Here is a 26,120-nt window from a genome sequence, read left to right on the forward strand (position 1 = left end):
GAGACTTCTGGCACCTGGAAAAGCTCTGCCTCCACATCTGGGATGTATCTACACGCCTGCATAAATCTGATGATTCTCTAACACGTGCAGTTCTGTTGCCAGTGAAATATACAGCTATAATTGAAAGAAAAAGGTGCTCTTGGGCGCATCGATCGAAAGCACTGCCCGAGCATGACTTGGAGCGGGTGATGGGATGTGTGTAAAGCCCAAAATGAATGCAATATTCAGTAGAGAGGTTAATGTCGCTGTGGCCAGGCCTTCAAAAACAAACCTTATTTACCCTCAGCGTTTGAGGTAAAATGGTTTGGGGCTCCATACCCCAGAAAAACTCATAATAATGGTGAAAGATGAGCTAATTCTTTCAAAACAAAGATAAAAACCACATCTCAAAACCAGAACAATGGGGCATATGTTTTTAATAGGAGCTTGTCATTACTCAGGTTTCTGTGATGCTGCGTTACGTCTCTGATTCTTCAGCGTCTCTGTCTGTCTCCAAGCCTCTCTGTTATTTCTGAGTCTACTGAAAAACGTATGAGTGAGCAGAGTTTTTGCGTTCTGGCTGCAGTCGCCACGCTGCTGGTTTTGGTTTTCCCCATTTTGCCACTGATAATAGAGCAGAGTGCATGTAAACAAAGCGGTTGCACGTGTTACCTTGGTGACGTAGATGTGGTCAGGGTGGTGCTTGGCAGGAGTGCACATGAGCGTAATGCGCTCGTACAGCTGGATCCCTGTCAGAGAGGTGACCCCCATGTAGAGGAAGATACCAAAAAGAACAGCCAGAGGGATGAGGCGCAGCATATCGGTCATCACCATGGATAAACCTGATGGTTGAAGGGGAAGGTTGTTACTTCTTTCTTTAAATAATGCACACTTACACAATATTCTACATTTAGAGGTTTAAAAATGCTCATCCAGGAAGGGAAAAGCCTTTAAAAACAAACATACTGTCAAGGCTGTTTATTTAAGGCATACTGTTTGTTTGAAAGCCCTGATCGAAATGTTTTGTTGCACTTGTCCAAGATGTCTTTTTCTTAATGCTAGCAGCATTTTAATTAAACAATCAGAATGATTCCCAGATGGTTGCCTACCCATCTGGATTGAACTAAAAGAACCGTATCTTAACTGAAACAAGATACCCTGCTGGCAAAACATCATTACTCTGGGGATAAAAACATCAGCCACGCAACACACTTCATACAGTTTAAGAGAATTATTAATTTGAGAAAAATGACTGTTCAGGTCCATTGTGAAGGCAGTTTGTAAGCAGAATAATGTCTCAAAGCTGTGCAGAGGCTGACTAATGCCTCATGACTGTCCAAACATGTAGAGACGCCACTCTTGTTCCTTCCAGTCCATGTTTACTTGCCTGGAAATTCCAACATAGTAATCAAAGACAACACAAATATAACCCTTGCAGTGGGGAAACCAAATCAAATAATGGTGCCAGAATTAGACCATAGCTTAGATTTCAACTTCATCAAAAGTCGCTAAGTGAAATGTTCTAAAGGTAATGCTTGGTGAAACTCAATATGTTCTTGACTGCTGAAGCCTCAAAAATACTATAGTTACATAAATTAGGTGTTCATGTCATTCATCTCCGTCAACGTAAGTCATTCAGTAGCCAGTGAGTTTCTAGATACCTGCTGTGGATTGTGGCTGCGCTGATTTGATACTCCTTTTAGAATTGGAACCACAAAAATGAAAAAGCACCACCGAGAGAGACTTTTCTAAAAATGCAGATGCTTTTAGAACCGACGCTGAGAAAAAAAAAGTGTATCCGAGAAAGACGATAGCACTCTCGGTTAAAGATTCTAATTTCTCGGTTATTGATTCTGGGTTTTTGGTTGTCAGATTTTCATTTGCAATATTGTTGGCGTTGAATTGACGCCATATAAGAGCCTGACAGACAGTTGATCAATCAGAAGACACTTGAGACAACCGCATCTCTCTCAAGTAGCATTAGTTGTGGAAATGTCTACAGACACATCTCTGCATGTGCAGAATTTGTAGGCAAGGGAAAATGTTTTTGTACTAAAAGCTTCCTGGACTCTGTTTGTCGTGTTTTTGTTTAAAAGACCTATCCCATCTGAGTAGGAACTGGTTGCATGCAGAGCAGAAATGGTATGTCAAAACCACAGGCTACTGTGGTTTAGTGTTTAATTTGATTTCTTTCTTTTTTTTTCCTTTGGTCCATCTGCTCTTGTTATCTTGCTGTAAGATCAAACAACCCCAAGTCCCATGTCCTCTATGTTGCATTGACAGGCCTAAATGCAGCAGCTCTATGTTCCAATTAACAGTAGTACTTTATGGGTTGGAGTCAAAAACATTCATTGGGAACCCCGCAGCCCCATCCCCGTTTTTTTTTTTAACTTACCAACAAGCACAGCCACAAGTAACCCGGTCACCCTCTGCTCTTTCACCTCCTGGATCATGGGCTTTTCGCCAGGAGCTGTGGCCTTGCTCATGACAGTCAGAGCGTTGACATGAGTGACAGAGCGAACGGTGGCTGCGGTGAGCCAGGGCAGGCCGAAGAGGGGACAGAGGGCCCCGAGGATGACAATGAGCAGGAGATCAAGATGAAAGCCTGAGCCTTTAAGCAGGCGGCGCTCCTTCTTACTAACTATCAGTCTGAGAGATCAGAGAATAAAGACCAGAAGAAAATGAAAACATCAGTTTTAATCAATATGCTTCACACAAAAATATGCTGTCGCCACACATGCAAACTGTTTTGCATTCCAGATGCCTACAGTATAATTATGGTGCACGTACGAAGTGATTTGAGTTTCCATAAAAATGAGAATGAAGACAAGAAGAGCAGGGACAATAGATGCTCCCATCATCCAGGTTGGAAATGGCTGCTTGTCACCAAAGGGACTGATGAACCAGCCTCTCTTCTCAGGAGATGTGACTGAAAAGCCTGATGGCACATCAAGTTTCTAAGATGGAAAAACAAAAATATATCACATTTAAGTACCAAAAAAAAAACCATTAAGCACTAATAAAAAAACTCTTGAACTAGTGCCATGACTGAGGTTGTGGAGCATGAAGTTACCTGTGTGTAAGTGTCAGTTATGCTGTAATCCACTAATACTGTAACCAAGATTGAAATAGGGATGCCAAAGTCCCCGATAATTCTTCTGGCCTGTGAATATTGAGAAAGCAAATGTTGAATCCATTAAAATTCATCACAAGTCTTACCTTAAAGGCAAAACTCATTTTAGCACAAATCTTAGGTTAACTAAGGAGCTTTTGAGGCCAAAATGAAGGAACCATTTAGAAATCACTATCTGGATTTAGGTAAATAGTTAACAGACCCTCTTTGGAAACATACCGCAAATATCAATGTTTAATTTTGCCCTAAATACAAATACTTGAGGAACCTCTCATTCCTTAAAAGATGCTACTCCAGCAGAAGAGTCACATAAATAGCTTATATAACTAAAATGAAAGAGATTTGCAGAAACTACTAAATCTGTGTTAAAATCGTGGAATGCATTATTAAAACATGAAACAATTTTGGTGAACGCTTGTCTTTGAGGAAGAGATGTGGCTAGAAAAAAACACCAGAAGGAGGGTAATTGGATGTCATTTCAATGTCTGGTGAAATCTTCAACAGAACTCATGATAACAGAGGAGAACTAGGTGTCTGGGAGTAGAGAGGTTTGTAGACTGAAAGCACTGAAAAAAGATTTAGCTGAGAGCATAAAAATTGGACATCAATAGAAAAAGGGTCATGTGGTCATTGTGATTCCAGACTGACCTTGTTCCAGAGTGATGGGTGTATCGGGGTAAGAAGAGAGGTGGAGAAATGGATGCACCCATCATGGCTAATCCCTAATATGCACGGCTCTGGTAGCAGTATTACGATCTGGAGTTGCTAAGCTAACAATGGTAAGGGTCGAAAAAATGAGGTAAGCTGACCACATGAGAATACTGAATGACCAGGTTTTTTATCATACCATTTTTTGTTACATCTATAAAGATACTCGTGTCAGTTTTATAAACAGGAATTAGATTCCAGCTAAATTTAGGGAACATGGGTGCCAGGTTTTAATATTTTTCTTGGTGAATTACACTGAAAACTATTACATTTCAACATCACCTTTTAAAAAGAACGATCCGTGTGGAGCCTTCAAAATTCATCAAGAAGCTCAGCACCAACATTTCAAAGATCTTACCTTGCCACCTAAAAAGCGACCGTTTCTGAACTTCCTGAGGAAGAATGCGACGAAGAAAGTGCCCATCATGAGCACCAGAGACAGAAGAGCAGTGTTGGGCTGGTTGAAGACTTCAATATTATGAACCTCAAAAGGTGCAGTAGAGTCAGTGGGGTACATAGCCATTAGGGGATGCTCCCTAAACACCTATGAAAAAGAGGATCAATGAATCTTTTATTTCCGTTGACATGTTGTAAAGATAACTCTGTGATGCTTAAGTCACGTATTAAGAGAACACAGCTATTGAGAGTCACAGGAGCATAGTATTAGAAGTAACCTTGAGGAGCTTGGAGAAAGTCTCATAAATGAAGATGAGGGAGATGAGGAATGCAAAGATCTCCTGCGTAAAGGGTGAGATGTAGCGAACAAGAAAGCTGCCCTCTGCTGCCACAATGACTAGAACGATAAAGATGAGCCAGAAACCAATCCACACCCGACCAGTCAGGTACTCAAATTCATACGCCTGACAAAACTGAGAAAAAATTACATATTAGGCATGTAACCAGTTAAGAAAAAAATAATATAATGAATTGTGGGTTGTTGTTTTTTTTGTTCTTACCCCATAAAAGGCTTCTTCAAATACTAGTAAGGGTCCTGAAAAACCAATTATGAGAAGGGGCTGACCAGCTAGCAGAGAGAATATAATTCCAAGAGTGGCTGTTGAAACAATGAGTTCAGTCACTCCCATTAAGCCCTCTGTTTTCTCTCCTGTGTGTTACGAAAAAGAAAACAAACAGAAAAACTGTTAAAACACAGGCCACTCAGCTACAACAATGAAATAGTATTCAGTTCTCTTCATGTAGTCAAGAGTCCTAGTTTACCCAGCAGGCCTCCAAAGGTAATAGTGGGTGACAGTGCGGCGAAATAGATAAAAATGACGGCAGCAAGGCATTGCATGTCCAGGGCATCTTTCAAATCACTGACATAGTGTGGATAGCGTCGGCGAATGTCATGGATCAGTCCTCCAAACGGGATCCCTGAGCGCTTTAAGGGGTCCACCTCCTGGTCCTCTTCCTCCTCTTCCTCTGGAATGATGTCTGGGGGAGGTTTCATACAAGCTTTGTTACAAATGCAGATTGCAACTGATAACAACAAAACAATTAGTGATGCACCGAAATGAAAATTTGTGGCCGAAACCGAAACCGAAAATAATAATAAACACTTGGCCGAATACCGAACAATACCGAACATGGTTCTTTGCAGTTTTTCATTTATTTTGCCAATTTTTTCACCATTGCATAAATCAAATAAATTTGATTTAGGCATGCTTTTAAAAGGAAAAAATCTTTTACAAAATTACAAGGTAGAAAACATTTGTTGAACATAAAAAACTGAACATTTTTTAATGTCCCAGCATTTCTTAAATATTCCAGCAGACATTATACCAGCAAAGAACAATAACTTAAAATAAATAAATTAGCAAAATAAATTTTTTGGCCATCTTTGAGCTTACGTTAGGCTTAACTTACTGAACATTGTAACATAGGCCTTAAAACAATAAAAATGCATTAAAGCGCTCAGGGTTTTTTATCATTTCAAATGATAAATCAAACTTGTAGTGCTGAAAGACTTTGCAGATGTGCCCCCTCTAGATATTTGAGCAGAACATTCATTGCAAACAGCCATTCTTGTATTATTCTTTGCCACTCTAAAATACTTCCACACTGCTGACATGTTTGCACCGCATCACTTCACTCCACGCTCTTCGCCGTTTGATTTCATCATCTAAACGCACCTGTAATAGATTGATTTATGTTGTTTTGGTTCCACCTGCTGGTGAATGTTAAAATTCTTATGTGGTTAGTTTTTGGTTGGCCAACTATTTATGTGGTGCGCAACAGTTACGGAGCGGCCAGTCTATTTCCTTATATTACAACGCCGTTATTAATTGTTCGGTTTTTTTCCCACTTATTCCACCGAACACCGAAAGTGTTTTTTTTCCATTTTCGGCCGAACAATTTCGGTTACCGAACAATCGGTGCATCACTAAAAACAATCAACTATGCAATTTAATTGGAAGAACTTTTGGACCACAGGATTGTAAAGTGACTGGTCCAGACCAGGCACCTGTATGGTGATTGATTTAATTTATCAACACAGTACAGGTACTCGGCATAAATTAAAAAGAAAAAAAATCTGTCAAATGTCACCCTTATAAACAACAGCTCTTTAAGGGCAGACTATGACATTTATATGGAATGCTTATAACTTCAACTCATCTACGAGCTGCCTTTTGGCTGTTACATCACTTCAGCATTCCTATCAGTGGTGCAAATGCAATCAGAAAAAAAAAATGCTCTTTGAATTATATACTTGAATCCACTGAAAAGATTCTCAGTCCCTGTTACTTAGCTGCTGTGAGCCTCCTTAACACATTAGAATGCACATTAAAAGTAAAAGGGCTAAAGTTGTATGTAATTAAACTGTAAATATTGCAAACAGAAATTTAACCAACATTGCAATTCACCATTACCCTGCAAAGTAAATAACCTGCAAAGAGCCTGTTCTATATATGACATACGTACACTCCTGCAATGTTTTCAACACGAGGCTACCACAAAGAGGAAGACAAAAAAAACAAGGATGTCCACACTCATACACAATTAACTATACAGCTGCATACATTAAAGGAGCCGTCTGTAAGAAATGTTCAAAACTGGTACTGCAGTCACTTTCAAATTATTGTTGAGCGGCGTGTACCCTCCCCCTCCTCCCCCCGACCAGAGGTTGCCAGGTAGGCTGCAGAATGCAGCAGGAACGTAGGCTGCCATGGCTGCCATAATTAGAGCCGAGCTGGCAACCCGGATGCCGAAACAATACTGATTGGGAGATAGGTGGAGGGTGGAGCTTCAGAAACAATACTGACTTGGTGATTGGGAGATAGGTGGAGGGTGGAGCTTCAGAAACAATACTGACTTGGTGATTGGGAGATAGGTGGAGGGTGGAGCTTCAGAAACAATACTGACTTGGTGATTGGGAGATAGGTGGAGGGTGGAGCTTCAGAAACAATACTGACTTGGTGATTGGGAGATAGGTGGAGGGTGGAGCTTCAGGCCAAAACAAAAAATGACAACATAAACATCAGTTGAGGGCTGCAACTCCTCTTTTTAACCTGGAATATCCTGGTTTGAGTGCTGTTGTCAGTGACATAAGTATTTGAAATGAACATGATTTTTAAATGTCTGTTGACATATCGGGGTCATTTTATGATTCGTTTTATTATTGCTCTTACATTCAGCTCCTTTAACAATCTAAAATGCATTTCTTTGGGAAGATGTGGAGAACATGCAAACCCCACGCAGATACGTTCCAGCTAGGATTTTTTATGTTTCTAATTTAGGCCTAGTTTTGCCGGAGTACCTTTATTGTCCTGCTCCGCACCAAACAAGGACTGGTGCTTCTTCCCTTCTCTCTCTTTTCTCTTGCGCAACAGCTGCTTCTGGAAGTCAGCCACTGTTTTCAGGAGGTCTTTGCCCGCCACGTCCGAGGGTGGGATGACGATGCTGCAATCCAAAAACTCATTGATGCCGTTCAGGAGGTCCTGCCTGTCGTCAGCAAAGTAGGCCACCTCATGGAAGTTCTACATTGAAGCAGAACTGGAAGTGATTAGTGTAATCCTAAAGATGCACTATTCAAGCTAAAAATGCAAAAATAATGAGCATTTTTCATGATTTCTTCAATTCTAACCACTATTTTCTAATCAAGGGATGCTTTTTAGTGGGTTTCTTCTTTGGTTTAATTATTTTCCATAAAATGGCAACAACATATCAGACTTCAAATTTGTGAGTGACCATTCAGGGTCACATGGGTTCAGCCAAACTCAAAATATCTACCTTGTCAGACATTAAAGTGGCAAAGGAGCGTCCAATCTCATGGTAGTCCACATTGGACTGAGTGGGGCCAAGCAGGACAAAAAGAAATCGAACGGGGACGGGGATCTCGAGTACCGACTCCAGCAGGACCGCCTCATTCAGCCTAACAAAAGCCATGGCCGGCTGCTCCAGGAATTCAACACAGCCTTAAAAGAAAGGTACAGTATATGAATATATTGTTTGTTGAACATTTTCTGCAAAAACCCAAAGACACCTGTAGTGATGACACTGACAGGATTATGGATTTTTGCGGCACCCTCTTAAATAATTTACAATGAGTATTCTCTTAGCGAGTTATGAAACAAAGAAGCAAAGAACAGACATAATCCATCGAGGCAATCTTCTGTGTCCCCGGAGCTTACCAACTAAAACAATGACAGCTTCTGCGTCTTTGGGAATCTTGGCGAGCAGTTTCATGGATCTGGCTGCAGCTGGATGGCTCTCAGGAGGCAGAGGGTGGAGAGATTTCTTGGATAAAAAACAGTGAAAATATTACCCACTTTACTGCCCCGAACAACGTGATGTTACACCATAACAGTGCGTGAGACCAGTAATGTGAATTTACTGAGGGAATTGTGGGAATGTCTGAACCAGAGGTCATATTCTAATGTCTGTGCAGTTCGGTTTGAAACCACACAACTGCATAATTGGTTCTTTTTGTCTTAAGAGGTTCTTTTTAATAGGCTGGTTTGAATTTGCCAACATTTGAAGTCATGGGGAACATTTAGTTTTTATATCAAATTCATATCATGAAGGCTTAAGTAGAAGCACCTGGTGGCTGACGAATAACATAATTCAACACATGTGGCACGGGGAGGCTCCGTGTCTCCGACTTCAAGAACTACCTACACAACTTCTGACATCATGGGGTGGTCTTTCAAAGAACAATGCAAGAGCCGCAGGCCTTACATCAGGCGTTTTGAGTAATCATACTCACATCTTAGCATGATGGTGATTCTTAAATCATAACGCAAACCAGAGAGTAGGACCAGTTTGATCAGCGCTGCTTTTATCTCAGTCCATTTAGATCACTGAGTTCAATTATCCCCGTTCACTCTTGTCAAAACTAGTTCATCAGAATCTGTGGCTTTGTCCTCCCTGTGTGTTCTGGTTCTACTTCATCGTCCCTCAGATCATTCTATTTTTCTCTTTTATTTCACTTCTTAGTGACTTTGGATAAATGTGTCAAGCGAGTAAATTAATGAGATGGATCTTACAAACAAGCTGACGAACACGTCCTGCTTGGGGTCGTACTCCGGCCCCTTGCTGTCCACGTGCTCCTCGTGCTCTTCGGCCACCAGCGGCAGACTGGTGTCCTGGATGTGGTTGTGATTGAAGCTGCCATGGAGGCTGCTGGTGGAGTGGTGGCGGTGAAAACGGTGCTTCAGATCACTTGGGTGACTATGTTGAACAAAGAAAAACAAAACAAGCATATTTAAGTTTTTGCATGAAATCATAGTGACTTATTTTTTTATAGTCAGCTGTAAGCAGCAAAGCTGGCCCAGGTGTATGTAAAGTGTTACACTTCATGGGTCTAAGTAGTAGTGTTACACTGCACAAGAATGGCTCCGCCCTCTGGCGACGGAGAAGATACAGTGTGCATCCATCTCCACAACATGAAAAACTTGTAGCTAATATCTGCTAATGGCTGTCTGAAAAGCTATTTGGTCACGTAGCAACATACAGTACATGGACGTAATTTGCTCCTGTGTCAACTCCTGTCTTTTGATGCTCGTATCTGTAAGGACTTTACCATAAAAGGTTATTTGAGCTCCAGTTAAATCGATATAATAGATAAACAGAATGATAACTCAATTCTATTACATGAAAAGGTTTTTAAAAAAAGAATCCCATAGATTAATTACTCTAACAAAAGCTAATTGGAGCCAGTTGTTTGTAAACCTGGAATCAAATTGATACATTTAATTTGGAAGTCTGGTTTAGATTGCTAAAATACTGTGATTCCAAACAAATATTCTTATTGTTATTTTATTTGTGTTGCATTAATTGGACTACTTTGGAGTGAGCTGAAGTGTATTGTTGAAGTGCCTTGAGAAAACATCTGTCATGATTTGGCACTAATTGAATTGAACTAATACATGCTGACATCTGCTGATATGACCGTGTCTTACAAAAAATAAACATGTTGTGACTCATACGATAAAGAGTAGTTGATCAGCACGAGACTGTTAAGGAATGCAAATTAGTCTCAAGTTTTAGCCACCCATCTGTCCCCAAGGGTTAGAGCTAGTTGCTCATTACTGAAGTGGGTGTCCAGCCAGCACGACTCCAGAGCCAGAATGCAGAATCCCTAATGAGGAGAAGAAAACCCTTCAACAGCTGAAGGCTTGAAGACGTCACTGGAACCGTCTAGCATACATAACCATATGCACAGAGTAGCATTGCACAAAAGCTTCACGGGTGCGGTTTCTAACGTGGCTTCGTCGTACCATTCAAAAACCACTCATATTTCTTTATGCTTGATAAACAAACCATCCGTTTCCTGTCCCACCATCATGTACGGTTTTCCTGGCTTACACTCGCTGCATAGACGCCATTTGATCACTTGATGCATGTTGAAGTGTTGAAAGTTGAAAACTCTCCAACTTTTGACTTAAATAAAAGGAAACGGTCTGAAAATTGTACTGAATGTTTTGCAAGTCTAATCCAGGGCTACTGAACATACTTGCTTGAAGTTACAAAAATTGCCCAAACATTGTTTTATAGCACTGTTACATGAATGTAACTAAAGACACAATAAATAATATTTTTTTTTATGTATGTATCAAGATGAAGACCATCAACTTGTTCTTGAAATGAACTGAAATTTGATAAGAAGTCACAGAAGCTGATTTTTAAACTGATAACTGAAAACTTTGAATTGTAATCATAGTTTCTTCAAAGAAAGAAAAATACAGTAGCTAGGATAACAAACTCTAGCGACAATTCATACGACAGACACTGACAACTGTTTGTCAAAGTCACAATGCTGGATCAAACTATGCTGCTAACATCATAAACCAATAAGTTTAACATTTTTAAAGAACTGCATAGTTGTTTCAGTTTTTTTTTTTTAAACTCGTTCCCCATTTTCTGTGTTTTCGTCAATGTGCTGTTAAGTATATTTCATCGCCTCTGAAAGAGAAGTATTTCATGTGTTTCACCAGCCAAGTTTTTCAACAGTTTCATTACATCACTGTTAGGTCCACTGGTGACATCACCTAACTCATAAGATCCACATTGGCGTTTAAGACAGTGGCTTAAATTGGTTGCGACAGTGCCCCAAGGTGTCTGTGAAGTGAACTGTATTAAAGACGTCTCCAAAGGATCTTTAATGTGGTCAGAGTAAGAGATGAGCTAAATTTCAGCAGTGCCTGAATAAGTTTCTTTCCACATCGTAAATCTGATCGCTAAGGCTGATGATGACTATAATGACACTGCTTTTTTCCCCTGTGGACGATGCATGTGACATGCTGGGAATTTATGTGGAAAGGCAGTAAAATAAGGAATGAATATGCAGCGGCCAGCTGCTAAGAATGTGAGCTGGCCTACTTGTATTTAAACATCTGTTGTGAGCACGTGTGCAAAATATAGCCCTCTTTATGTTAGGTTTAAGAGAAATACAGCTAATTCTGCCTTCAAAACAGTTTGTAATGTTTCTTTTTCTTTTCCGTCTTCATCAATCCACTGACCTAAACCAAGCAAAAGGGTCAAGGTACCAAAATGTACCCAAGATTATAAAAATCTAGCCTTAACGAGTCTCGCTGAACAGAGATGGAATTCTAATTTCTAACCTTACGTGAATTAAAAAAAGCCTGAGAGTTGTTCATAATTCTGTGACAAATATGAAAACTTCATCTGTTGAGGAAGAATGTTTTAGTTTGGATAGTGGTGTTGATTTCTTTATCATTTTTTTGTTTTTGCATTCATAAATACAACAGTACTGTAAACGCTTACGTAACGTTCTAGCACTTGAGCCCTTGAATTTTTACTTTTAGCATTTTGTATATTCAGTAGGCATAATTCTGAAATGAAGTACAGTACATGTTGGAAGTGAGGCTGGAAAAACTTTTAGAACCAATATAAACTTCTGATCAGATGATACTTCCAGAAAAAAATAAGTTCAAAGCAGTTTCCCAAAAGTCAACCTGCTGGCCATAGAGGAAACGTCAGGCGATCACGAGTCGTTAAGATACATTTTAAGCTACAGTGGTGATACAACCATACGATTTTAACTGACTACCACGACATGCTTGAGTTGATAAAAAACTAGTTTTTGAACAGTGCTGGAGGAAAGGTAGGTGGACCTTTGGAGTTAATAGCCAGTTTAACCTCCCTCAGCTCTTCCAGGGGAAAACTAAGGCATTCTCAGACCAGCCAAGAGATATCATCTCTCCAGGGTCCCGGGTCTGCCCAGGGGCCTCCTCTCAGTTTGAGATGCCCAAAACACTTGCTGGAGGAGGTGTCCAAACCTTCTCAGCTGGTTTCTCTCCATGTGGAGGAACAGGAACTATACCCCAGGTTCCTCTCACTTTCTCTCTAAGGGAGAGTCTAGCCACCCTACAGATGAAACCCCTTTCATTTGTTTCTATCTGTGATATGACTTTTTTTCGTATCGCATAATTTTTCAAAAAGCATTGATTAAATATTTTGGCCACCAAACTGGATCCCTACCATGCCTTGGCTGCACCTAGAAATTCTGTCCATAAAAATGATAAACAGAATCGGTGACAAAGGGGCAGTCTTGATGGAATTCCACTCCCACCTGGGATGCATCCTACTTAGTACCAGCACTGTGGATCAGACGCTTGCTACAGAGCTACAGAGCTACAGAAGTGGTCCAGTGTACTAGGGCTGCACGATTCTGGACAAAATGAGAATCACGATTTTTTTGCACTAGAATTGAGATCACGATTCTCTCACGATTTTTTTCCAATATAAAATTTATTGCACTTATTACTTTAACTTTGCAACAGCTGAACAAAAATATAATAACAATAAACATCTCTTGTCTTCTTTACACAAACCTTTGAATAATTTAAACAATAATAACAATTTTGAACAATATTTGTTCCTCCCTGAGTTGAACACCCTTTCAGAAAGGGGACTTGTAACAGATCCTGTAGTTCTGAGGCAACAAATTATTCCTCTGGCTGCTTTTTGCTGTAACAGCTGACATTGAACATAAAAACAATAAACATCTCTCTTGTCTTTAAATAATTTTAACAATAACAATTTTAACAATATTTATGTGCAATATGTGTCAGGTGATGAGAAAGGTAGATGTTTCTCCAAATGTAATCCACAATCATTAACAAAATATAACAAACATGACAACATGATAGTTGACCATGACAGGACTACAACAACCTAGAACATAGGCCTAGTCCTTTTTTTATGCAGCCATCTTTTAATGAGATTGCGTTCAAGCATGAATCGAGATCGCGATTTTTTTACGATTAATCGTGCAGCCCTACAGTGTACCACAACTCCCATGGCTGGAATCTTTGGTTTGACGATCCATCCGATTCTTTTCTCCAGTACCACTCTATAGAGTGTTGTTTGAATAGTGCAAGAGGAAACATGAATTTGGTGTTAATAGCTGGTTGACGCTCCTCTTGTAGCAACGACTTCAAAGTGTTTTAGGAGCAATGTGGCAAACAAATCCAAATCAAACTGAATGAACAAAGAAGAAATGATTGCTCCTAAAACACTTGTTTCCTGGAGGTGGCCAGGGAGGGTGGGATTTCATAATCATTCCGTTGTACAGAATTGCTTTTTCTTTGGAGCGCAACAGTTTCCTCAGTGGTGCCCTTCTACTCACACCCGGCCTGTTCAATGACCAGTTCATTCCAAAAGGATCACATACTTTTTTTTCCTTTTTTTAGTGTATCAACAGGTATTCACTACCATCCAATAATTATCTGGAGATCAATTTCACAAGAAATAGAAAAAAACAACACAGTCGTGGGACACAGGAAAAGTTAGTATACTTTATCAAGGGACCTTTAAGGCAACATACCCACTGTGGTTCTGACAGGCTTGGCTAGTCTTTCCTCTGATTTAGTGAGATGGCTGGCTTTAAGTAAACATGCTTTTTTCTTTGTGATGTAACTGAAAACCCTTTAGCAGCCTGTGTGGTAGCCCACCATTCATGTTGGCCATGCATGTCAGGTCAGTTTAACTGGGATGTAAGTTCCAGTCAATAAATGTGGGACTAATCTTATTTGGACAGATTTATGCTGTTAAAAATATTTCATATATCATTAAGGGTAAACGTTGATCTTTTCAGAATATCTGGTGCCCCTTTCAACATAGAAGAGCTATTATCTAAACCTTTACCTTTTATTTAGACCTAACTTAGCTAATTTGGTGGAGATGCCTGTAAATTAGCCATCTAAAACATGCTAACATTCAAATTTGTCTTCTGAGCCTAGCAAATGTTTGAACATGACAACAGATTCTCTAGAACTGAAGCACATCCTCTAAAATGATACGTAGCCCTCTCACTTTTTATAATAGGTAAATATTTGGCTGCATAGCTGTAACTTCTTATTTTTTTCTTTCCATTTGTCCAGCTATGTATACACAGAATGTGTGTTATACATCTATATGTGAGTGGACTAGACACTGTCAGCAAAAAGAAAAAGATCGCTTTGTCAAATTTGTTAACTGTAATACACATTTAAATTATGAACTTGAGATGGGGACACTCAGAATGATGCTGCATTTGTTCTGAACAAATATTCTGGTGAAAATGATCATATGGCCTCATATCCACTATAAATGACAACCCTAAAAACATGACCATTGGTATTTTTTACATGAGATAATATTTCTGTCAAGGGCAGTTTTTAGCATGTTAACAGACCTGTGTTTGAGAAGCAGAGCACGAAGTACACTGGGTCTGTCCTCCGCTCTGATCTGATCTGAGATGATCATTGTCTCCACCATCAGGTGGACGATGCCAGGAAGAGTGTTCTGGTCCAGGTCCAAAAGGATGGCACCTGGAAGAGTAAAACAATACTGAAAAAGGTACCTGCTAAGATCCTGCATTCACAGGACCATTGTCAGATCTTCGTGTTTATTCTTGGGAGATTATATTTCAGAGAAGCACAGAAATGGAAAATGCATGAGACTGTAACTGTGGGGATCTGCACTGCTGCAGGCAGGCAGGCACATTTTACCATGTGTAATGGTGCGGCGAAGCTCCAGCAGGCTGCGGAATGACAGAGAGGCTACATGAGGCTTGCCCCAGCGATCCGTCTCCTCCTCCACGTCCTCTTCAAACTTGATCCAGCGAGCCCGCTCCTTCCAGCGCATTTCATGGTCCTTCTCTACAATCAGCTCGTTCAGCTCAACAAACAACTAGACAGGACAGAAACATCAGCACTGAACACAAATATTTCACATTATATGCAAGTCTTGGGGATAACTTTGGAATACAGCTTAATTTATTTAAAAACACACCTACTGTGTCTATTCATAATAGAGCATTTTCAAATGTAAGAAAAAGCTGTAAAGATAAAGATAAATAAAGATAAATAAACATAGCATTTGTCTGATATTTCAAAAGTTTTTTTCTTATTTGTTTGTTTGTTTTTTTTGGGGGGGGGGCTACTGCCAGACAATGCTTTAGGGTTTTTAATAACGCGAGAGTGTAGATTATTAAGCAATAACATACTATGTTATTGTTTTGGAAGTTGTTATGTTATTGTTATGAAAGTAATAGTATTTTAAGATGAACACACATTAAAACATCCATCCATCTATCCATTTTCCTCCGCTTATCCGGGTCGCGGGGGCGGTAGACTAAGCAGGTTGGCCCAGACTTCCCTCTCCCTGAGTAGTTTGTTCAGCTCATCTGGGGGATCCCAAGACGTCCCTCGATCGTGTCCTGGGTCTTCCCTGGGGTCTCCTCCGAGCCACCTCACCCGGCTCCTCTCCATGCAGGGGATTAGCAGCTCTACTCTGACCTCCTCCTGGAAGACCAAGCTTCTCACCCTGTTTGTAAAGGAGAGGCCAGACACCCTGCAGAGGAAACACCCTACTATTTTTGAGGGTGGGACTGTAGACCGACTGGTTAATGGAGAGCGAGAGTCTGCATCAGTGCGGATGCCGCACAGATCCGCCTATTTTTGTTCCACTCCATTCTTCCATCACTTGTGACCCTGAGGTAAGGGAGCTCCTCCACTTGGGGCAGTATCTGATTCCTGACCGGGAGAGGGGACACACCCTTTTCCGACTGAGGAACGTGGTCTCAGATTTAGATGTTCTGATTCTCATCCCAGCCGAGTCACATTTGGCTGCGAACCGCTCCAGCGAGAGTTGAAGATCTTGGCCTGATGAAGCCAACAGAACCCTATCATCTGTAAAGAGCAGAGACCCAATCCCAAGGTTCAAACTGGACCTCCTCCGCTCCTCAGCTGTGCCTGGAAATTCTGTCCATAAAAGTCATTCTTTATTTTTGTTTTTTTGCATCCAACTTTATGTAAACCACTTTTGGGTGCTTCATAGAACAGAAGACATTTCCTTAATTGCATTCATCTTAATTGCAACTCTCCTTTCACACCTGTAACAACAGCATTTCTTACCCCATGTGTTTGAAAGGTATTTTATAAATACATTTGACCTTGCTATTGAGTCTAAACATAACTGATGCTTTGTGGATTGATTTTTAGTCTATTATAGCTGCACCCCTGTGTTAAACTCACGTTTAAAAAAAATAAAATTTCAAAATCTATTCCCCATGGAGAAAAGACACCACCTCTGGTTGTCAACAATGTTGGCATGTTGTGGTGCTTTATCTCTGATGCTATTTCAGAGGGATTCTTCAGATGTGATCGAAACTTACACTGGATTGTTGTCAATGATGCTGACCATGGAAAATTGCTTCTGCATTAGGGAGAAATCAGGCATAAGGCAGCCATGGTGCCTTATTCCAATTAACATAAATGTACCTCAATTTAAAAAAATAAGTTATTCCTGAGTTGAGGCAAACCATTGTTTCTAGTGATGACTCTACTGGCTGAACCTAATATATGGTTTTCATTAATCTTTTAACCTGAAATAATTTATTTTCCCAAACACCTTAAGCAATGTGTTAGAATACACATTAGTGTCGTTTTTGAGTCCGCTTGGAAGCTTGTGATGGTATCACGAAACAGAAGGTCGGGTAGTTTGTTCTTCTGAACAACACTTAACTGTTCATGGCTGATGGATTGTTAATGTCTTGGTAGCTGGAAAAGGATCTAATGGCTGAATCCTGAGCAGGTTTTTAGTTAGGGAGAGATTTATGAGCAAATCTACTTCTGAATTTACAAAGTCTTCATGAATGTTTTCACAATGTTTGTAAAGAATAAGTATTGACACCATGCTGCAAACCTCATGAATTTTCTTATCAGAAGCCCTCTTCTTCTTCTTCAAGCTGCATAACGGTGTGGAGCTGTGGCTGGCCCGCGTCATCTGACATCTGGATGACTTCTTCACGAGGTGGCGTCGTACCCCAGGGTTGTCCTCAAATCTATGACCTGAAAAGCCACAACTATTTCAAGTCAAATGACTAAAGGTCGACATTGGTGAATTACAATTTTCCGCTTGTTAAGTTCATTATCAACAGATCAGTGGCCCTACTTGACCAAAAAAGATTATTTTTTTTGTAAAGTTGTAGGGGTGGTAGCTCAACAACTCTGCATATTATTTCTCAAGAGAAAAAAAGGATAGAACTAACCAAAAATACTGTTGTTTTTTTTTTCTTGTCCCTTGGTTCAATCATAACAGACATTTTACACGTGACTTTTTTTTTCTCAAAACACGAGAGTAAACAACTTGAATAAATGTTTATTTATTTCGGTACATTTGTAACCGAAAGGGTGTAGGTAGAAGCAAGGCTTATACAGTATATATCTACCCCTTTTACTGGTACCTTACATTGGTTACAGCAAATACAAAAGAGCAAAGCTCAAGACTTTGAAATGAATTATGAGTAAACTCAAATATCCTATCATATCAAAATAAAGAAAGGCACATAGCTCAAAACCCAAAAATAACTTACATTTCCCATCATAGCAAAAATAAATAGCACATGGCTCAAAAACCCAAAATAAACTTAAATTTCCCATCATAGCAAAAATAAAAAGTAGTGCATTGCTCAAAACCCAAAATATTACAGTACAGAAGTTGGAAAACTTCTGTACTTTCCATACCATAACGAGAAATTACTTAATTTTTATAAAGTCTTTTAAGGCTGAATAGTGTACAACATGATTTGATATTTACAGGACAGTTGTTCCAGATGTTCACCCCTTTGACAGATACACAGTGATTTTTTATATTGGTTCGGGTTTTCGGTTTTTCAAATAATAAAGTTCCTCTCATTTTGTATCTGGTGTCCCTCATTTTAAACAGATTCTGGACATGTGGAGGTAGATGACCTAATGAACTAATGAACTGAATTTCACTCCTCTTGTTGAACAGGGTCTTGAAGCTTCTACATGCGGTGTATCCTTGTCAGTGTGTAGGGTCTCAAAATATGGAATTAGATGTGTGGTTCCAATATGCAGGGTACTGAGACATCACAGACACAAACTGGGTTAGCTTTCCTAGTTTTCTAACATGCTGCACTTGCATAATATTCAGAGAAACACCTCACATGCAGAAAAGTTGAAGGAGAAGTCAAGGCTGTCCTAGAGCACGAGCAAATCAATGGAACAAAGGATTAGGGAGATATTTTGACCTTTTGTTAAATCATTTATGCAAGGTGTGATAAATTAGCTTATAGTGCAGATAGTAGGAGGAGACAGTGGGAGTATCATGTTTTTTGACATTTCACTACATGAATTTAAGATGATACAGGTGGAAAAAAGACTTAAAAATAGACTGACAGATGAGGGGTGAGAGGGCTGCAGTGCTTGTTAACAATAAATCGGGTAAACCTGGCCTTGCAAATGAGAGGGTCACCTCTGAACTCCAGATGTTGAACTGTTTCAATCCATGGTGTCTTCTGAGAGCGTACACCTGTGATACCTGCCAAAGCTGCGCAACGTCATCACCACAGTTGTTAATAATGCATTAATTATGAATTCTGGAGATTTCAACCGAGCCTACTATTCAATATTGTCTCCATCCATCCATCCATCCATCCATCCATCCATCCATCCATCCATCCATCCATCCATCCATCCATCCATCCAACGCTTATTGAAGGTTGAGCTGCAGGGTGAGTAGCCTAAGCAGGGAAGCCCGGACTTCCCCCTCACCAGCTACTTTGTCCAGCTCATCTGGAGGCATCCCTAGGCGTTCCCAGGCCAGCATAGAAACATTTTCTCACCTCAGGTCAATTTTAATTAACACTGCTTTAATAATTTCAGTTAATTCAATCTGGAGCTAAGAACACAGGTGTATAGACATGTGCCTGAATATCTGAAGCTGATATCAGGTATTGAGTTGGCATTTACTGTAGCAGCTTTTTGACCTTGTCATCAAGGTCTGCATAAGTCTGTTAATTACATGTTTTTTTTGGTATCAGGTGCTGAAGTTGCCGGAGTTACCAATATGAAATCCAATATGATCTCAATGCAATAAAACAGGGACGCCACTAAGTTAAAAAAAAGTAGCATAAATCTATAATGGAGGTAGCAGAAACTGTAGGTGTGGACAAATCAACACTCTACTGTACTTCTCAAAAGAAAGAAAGTGCTGGCAAACTCAACAATATCAAAAGGCCTAGAAGATTACCGAAGACTACTCAAGTGGATCTTCACAGAATCCTTTCCTTAGTGCAGAAAACCCCAATCACAACATCGACAGGAGAAAAGAGAAGGTACAGTAGATGCATCATTGTCAAAGTCTACAGTCAAGCACTTGACACAAAAAAACTATGTCTAGACCAATGAGAACAGGATAATCAGAATGATGGAAAGAGAGAACTATGGCAAAGAAAAAGAACAGCCCATGAGCTAAAGCATATCACATTAATTGTCAAACATGGTGGAGGCAGTGCTATAGTATGGCGATGTGGATTGGGCTCACTTGTGTTTATTGATGATGTGAGTGCTGACAGAATTTTGAAGTGAACAGGGCTTGACATTCTTCTCACATTCAGCCAAATGCTACAAATCTGACAAGATGGGTGGCACTAAACATACTGTGAATGTAGCTCAAGACCTTTTTAAGGCAAATAAATGTAATGCAGAACAGAAGAAGCCTAATGGATAAAGGTCCAGTCACTTTAACTCTTACGGTTACCATGACAACAAAGAACTTATATAGACGTAATAATAACAACATTACTTTGAATTAACAAACATAATGTTGGGTAAAGCAGATACAGTACTGTATTTGGCTGGTACCACTTCAGGCAATTGACTTGATGTGCTACAAAAGGTTTAAAGGAGCCAAATATAAATTACAAAAGTCAAATCACAATGATCCTCTTCCTTTTAAACTAAAGTGATAAAATTTTAACCCACTTAGAATTCCAGTTAAATCTGAATTTATTTCAGAACTCATAATGTCCAAAAGCTTCAAGCTTATCACTTTTGATTTTTTTTCCATGTTATATTCCAGGAGGAATATTCCATGTTTTCTGAATTGAGATAATGCAGCAAGGCCACACATGGTCTGTCAATGAAATGTCTTTCCGCTCTAGCGACAGCTGAGATCAAAGCTAAATGGGTGCCATTGGATCAATACAAAAGTAGGAAATCACAGCAGTGGAGCCCGTGTGTCACTCAATACCAGGGACAACTTTGTTCTGTGTGTTTGGCCATAAATGAACCTTTTGTGAGTTAAACTGGCAACACTCCATGGAAACAAGTGACATCCCCCCTATTGATTTATCATATAAAAATAGTTGTGATCACATCAGAACACCGAAGCAAGTGCTTCACTGAATGAAGAGAAAAAAAAGTGCTAGTCAACGAAAGGTAAATATCTGCTATACAAACAAATACACTGAAACAAGCATAACTTACGAATGGGTTCGGGTGGTGACTCCTCCAGCTGCGAATGGATTGACTCCAGCAAGTCGTAATCATCAAAATCCAATGCAAATTCTTCAAAGTCCCCAAACCCATCCAAAACTGAAAAGGAGCTGCGGTGCTGATGTTGTTGTTGCATTTGGCTGCCGATGCCTTTTTGGACACTGTGTCGTCGATCTGGTCCATGGTTGTCGGTCGCTTTCTTACCAGAAGACCCATGTCCTTGAATCTCCTCTACCTCAATGTCTGTCATCTCCGCAGTCGGTACCTCCTGCTGTCCTCCTCTCCACAAGTGAACGCTCTGCTCATGCAGGGCTGCCAACTCCTATGTTCCACTTCTTTAGTCCCTCTCCTGAAAATCCTTGTTCCACCTTCCTCTTTACCTTGGCTGCACTAAAATCCCCCAAGTAAGTATCCAACCATCAAATCTAATTCAAGAGTTGCAAACATCGACAACAAGTTCTGGAATTTATCAAAAAAAATGTGTCCATGAAAAAAATCTAGCTTTCAGTCCAAATGTACAAATGATGCAAATACGACATCACAATGTCTGAAAACCTTTCTGGATATGGAGCTCCACCATAAAGCAAAGACCCCCTTCCAGATCCCTGGCCAGAAAAATACATAAATGGTTGCGGTACAACTTTAAAAGAATGTATTGATAAGGGATGGGTGAACTGCTGTGCGACTCTGTGCTTGTCAGTTGAATGTTGGTACCACCCCTTTTTAATGATGTCCATAGTATTGATCTTTGCAGATGCTGGAAAGGGAAGGAAGAGTGCATCGGAACAGGAAGGTTGATGTCCTTTGTTTCCATTATGCCACCATCATTTCCAACCATGTGATGTGTAGGACATTGAGGGTCCAAGTCCGAAAGGTGGTCTCTAATAAATTAGATTGACAACGTCCACATCACAATCTGAGAGGTACACAAGCCCAACTATCGAAATTAGTCCAGAACTGGTGAAAAGAACTACTAGTACTGTCATTTAGCAGACGCTTTTATCCAAAGCGACTTACATCCGGGAGAATACATACACCATTTGTGGAGCAATTAGGGTTAAGGGCTTTGCTCAGGGGCCCAAGTTGGTTTGTCTTGGTTGCCAGGGCTTGAACCTGGGTCCTCCAGACCCAAGCCCACTGTAGCCACTAGACTACCACCCCCCAACTACATGACTCATTGCTCCAGCCCTTTGCTCTGTGACTGTATCAACGTGCTAATTATCCACTGAAGCTGCACTATTCCTGTCCTTGTATTTCCATGGAAACTCCCTGAGGTATCATGGTCAGCCTCATCAACAGCAGGTGAGTCGACGTGAATTACACAGGACCCTCTGTAAAACCATGTGTAGCACGCTTACGTTTTGTGTGTGAGACCCATTATTAGGGCCCGAGCACTTACAGTGCGAAGGCCCTATTGTAGTATCGTTTTTTTTGTTTTTATTTTTCCGACGAAATGAGGGCTTTTTTGCCCCCCTAAACGTGCCCCAAAAGTCACCAAATTTTGCACGCAAGCCAGGCCTGGCGAAAAATTTGATATTTAATGGTTTGCATTAATGGGCGTGGCCTAATAGCTCAACAGCGCTCCCTAGAAATCTTCGTGCCTCAAGCCTCACCATACGGTTTGACGTACATGCACGAAAATCGGTTCACACCTGTATCATGTCGCAACTTAAAGAAAAGTGTTATTTCTTAACTTATTCCATTTCTTCAGCCGCTTCTTCGCCCAAACCATAACGTGCACCCAGGTGTGTTATACATCAAAATGTGCGTCTCCATCCTGCGACGATGCGCATTACTTTTCTCAGTCAAAAGCGTTACTGTGGCGACGATAGACGTCAAAAAGCGCACCCTCCTTCATCTGATTGGTCCATATTTGATAGTTCCTACTTTCTGCCATAACTTTTGAATGGTTTGGTATAGAGAGTCGTGACTGCTGTCATCCGCTAAATGTCCAGGCCTGAAGAATCTACATGCAAGTCATACAAGCGCTTCCACTGCAGCATGCCTGAACGTGCCCAAGGGTGCGAGGGCCCGTTCATTGCTGCTTGCAGCTTTAATTGCCATTTGCATTTTCCTCTGTATGTGTGTGTGTGTGCATACACAATTGTTAAATGTCTTAAAATTATACATTTAAAATCAACTCCAACATTTCTTATGTTCTTCACAGCGCAAAATTATCCTAAAACTATGATTTTCGGGGCCCACAATAATTGAATATATGTTAGAAGACAATATATGTTAGACATGTTCAGAGATCGCCCTTGCAAATTGACCAGGAAGTAAGTTACGTTTACAGTTACTTGACTGACCAGTCGCGGCTGCAGGCTGATACATACTCAACAAGAATGGAGACATTTTTTATCGTTTTTCGAGGTGGCAAGAGCAAACGCACGTCATTTTGTTTTTGCAAACCTGGTTTGGGAGTTCTTGCAGCTCGTTCTCGACAAATCATCCAGGCAGAACTTTTGTCTCGCGTGGTGTGCGAGAACTGTTGTGTGATTGGTCAGAAATGTAAAGGGATGTGGTTAAAGTTGAGAAGCAGATCGCATCCCCACTTTTCGGTTGGTGCAAAAGTTTGTACCGCAACTTTCTTCCATCTCCTCAGCGATCCTGACTGGTAACAAGAAATCCTCCTCCACTTCCATCATGTTATTCTCCTCCTCCTCCTCCTCCTCCTCCATCACCTCATAAACTATCATACCTGTCATTGTCACTGTGCTGTCGCTGTTTTGTTGTTTCAGCTGCAGGGTGGGCTTGTGTTTCGTAAAGTTTTTAAAACATATCAGTAGTTGTGAGTTTTCTGGACTTGTTTTTAAGATTTGTTTCAGGCATCAACATATCTGCCATCTCTCCTTTTTGCTGTGTTGAACCTTAATGCCTGGCATCGACCCGACATAATCACACTCGAAATGCAACCAAATTTTATGAGCGGAAGCAACACAAATTGCTGCAGTGCCTGGCAGCTCATTATGTAGACATTTAAATCTCACATACTGCGCTGTATCTACTGTACATGTGCAACGGACAGCACACAACATGACATTAAACAGGGTTTGTCTCCGAGATACTGATACGTTGCGTGTTAAAGTGGGCGTGAAATCATTCTCGGTCACACCTGGCAGCCCATCCCTGGTCTGTTGCCCTGATGCATCTTGACTTTTGCAGGAATATTTGAAACTCCACTGATTCATACTCCTTTCATGATATAACCACACTATTTCTTCACACTAGTGTTTTCAGAATTCATCACTTATGTTTCTCGCATGACCTAGCAACCCTGTACGTGAACTGCACATAGGGACTGCAGTGGGAGGGACCTCTGAGGATTTACAAGAGTTCTGAGTTTTTCATTCGTTTGGAAATGTCTTGGCCAGAACGAAGTTAGTTCTCTCTCGCGCGATCTTGAGGAAAAGAACACATTTCTTTCTTGTGGAGCATGCGACATGCGATAAATGTGTTTATAGTCATTTTGCTATGAATTCCATTATTTTGTTGTCAATAGCTTTAGCATTTTTGTTATTTCTAGAAATTGTTTTCAGTTTCCTAAGGTCTGCTGAATGGGAACGTAAATGCGCCATCGCATTGCTTTGAGGTTTAGCGCTGATAGTTGCTGCTTCATATTTATATAACAGCAATGACAGCCTTTCAGGTGGGACATAAGGCTGTTAAAGTCTGTCTTCTTCCTTCCTTATCTCTGAATTCCTACTGACATGCTTATGGAACAGCAGCAGCGTAGTCATCTACAGGTACTTTGCGTTTAGCACTGCCCATACTTCTTAGCATACAGTAGCTTCTGAGCTGTGAATAAAGACAGAATAGTTTTCCTAATTTTAAAATGAATACGTTTTGTTCTGCTATTAATGGTGCTAACAGACCACCACAACAGGCTGTGAGTTCATCTGGAAGAATGAAAGGACAATTTTTCAGCTTGTGCTAACCATGTGTCTGCTAAATGAGCGCAGGCTTGCAGTACTCCGGGTCTTCATCACAACTGGGTCCTGGCTCCTACACCTGAACCACCCACCAGTTAGGTTACCTTTTCAGACTGACTAACATAGCATGGACCTCCACGAAGGCCCAGGTACTACGAAGCCATGGGGACTGCATGGCTGCAATTCTGTTATTGCCACAGAAACAACATTTGAAACACAAGGCTCACAACAGAAACTCCGCCTCCCAGCCCACAGCAGGACCCTCAACAATGCAGAAACAGCAATAATTTCTGATGTCACCACCAAAATGACATTAGGAAGGTTTTAATGTTGATGTAAAGCACTTAAGAGATCCAATGATTCTCTAAATCTGTGCTGACAGCGATGTTGAATAGACACATAACTGAGATACTGCTTTGACTTCCATTCCATCTAGTGATCAGGACTCCATGACTTGGTACAGAAAAAAATATGCACTAAAGATAGAAAACGGTTTTGCTAAGAAAATCAGGGCCTTCATAAAATTCACAAACGTTGCTTTTTACGTACAGTACCACTACATCAAAGATTTGTTTCTTTATCAAAGCGATAGCAGACTGAGACAACTACGTTCAATTTAACAATTTTGCAAAGTGATTATATTGCTTTGGATTAATTATCATTTCATTTTGGAAAACGCTATTTTTATTTATTTAATTGTTACTATCAGTGTATTTCAAGTGCAAAACAACCAGAATGCAAAATAGAAACAACTTATCAAATACAGTATGAGGCTTTTCATTTGTGAAGCACTATCCGCTACAAATCCAATGCCCCATTTTCTGCAACCAGATGGGTCCTAAACAGTCAATGATTACTCTGCTCTGGTAAAGCAGGAAAGGCCAGCGGCAGGGTCACTTTTGAAGGGGAATCGACCGAGCCTCTGTTAATTAGTGCCCGTTGACACCGGGAGAAAGTTTTCTCTGGCCACACAAAAACAAACCTCCCAATCTAACTCTATCAAAAACTTGTCAAAATTATTTTTTTTGCTTGTTTTTTTTTTAAATTTCTACTTTCCCCTTTTCCAGTCCTAAACATTTAGGCATGGATTTCTACTCTGAAAGATTAACAGCTTTG

The 26,120-nt window shown here is 40.4% G+C and overlaps 1 protein-coding gene across 2 annotated transcripts in view; it reads right to left on the minus strand.

The window, feature by feature from the left end:
* Positions 1 to 26,120, minus strand: part of slc4a3 (solute carrier family 4 member 3) — an 87,022-nt gene that overhangs the window by 9,205 nt on the left and 51,697 nt on the right. The window contains exons 1-16 of one of the 2 annotated variants that reach the window (XM_061723882.1): positions 21,064 to 21,698; positions 17,474 to 17,619; positions 15,277 to 15,457; positions 14,961 to 15,096; positions 9,307 to 9,490; positions 8,452 to 8,557; positions 8,051 to 8,235; positions 7,578 to 7,797; positions 5,039 to 5,254; positions 4,777 to 4,925; positions 4,495 to 4,689; positions 4,179 to 4,364; positions 3,053 to 3,142; positions 2,770 to 2,936; positions 2,375 to 2,628; positions 652 to 821 (exon numbers count right to left, since the gene is read on the minus strand). In XM_061723882.1, coding sequence (XP_061579866.1) covers positions 652 to 821; positions 2,375 to 2,628; positions 2,770 to 2,936; positions 3,053 to 3,142; positions 4,179 to 4,364; positions 4,495 to 4,689; positions 4,777 to 4,925; positions 5,039 to 5,254; positions 7,578 to 7,797; positions 8,051 to 8,235; positions 8,452 to 8,557; positions 9,307 to 9,490; positions 14,961 to 15,096; positions 15,277 to 15,457; positions 17,474 to 17,619; positions 21,064 to 21,322 — 2,844 coding nt within the window. In that variant the 5' untranslated portion in view covers positions 21,323 to 21,698. Of the gene's footprint in view, positions 1 to 651; positions 822 to 2,374; positions 2,629 to 2,769; positions 2,937 to 3,052; positions 3,143 to 4,178; positions 4,365 to 4,494; positions 4,690 to 4,776; positions 4,926 to 5,038; positions 5,255 to 7,577; positions 7,798 to 8,050; positions 8,236 to 8,451; positions 8,558 to 9,306; positions 9,491 to 14,960; positions 15,097 to 15,276; positions 15,458 to 17,473; positions 17,620 to 21,063; positions 21,699 to 26,120 lie in introns of those variants that run through there. The other variant, XM_061723881.1, reaches the window with a different exon arrangement.

Source organism: Cololabis saira, chromosome 6, assembly GCF_033807715.1.
Source record: "Cololabis saira isolate AMF1-May2022 chromosome 6, fColSai1.1, whole genome shotgun sequence".
Lineage (NCBI taxonomy): Eukaryota > Metazoa > Chordata > Actinopteri > Beloniformes > Belonidae > Cololabis > Cololabis saira.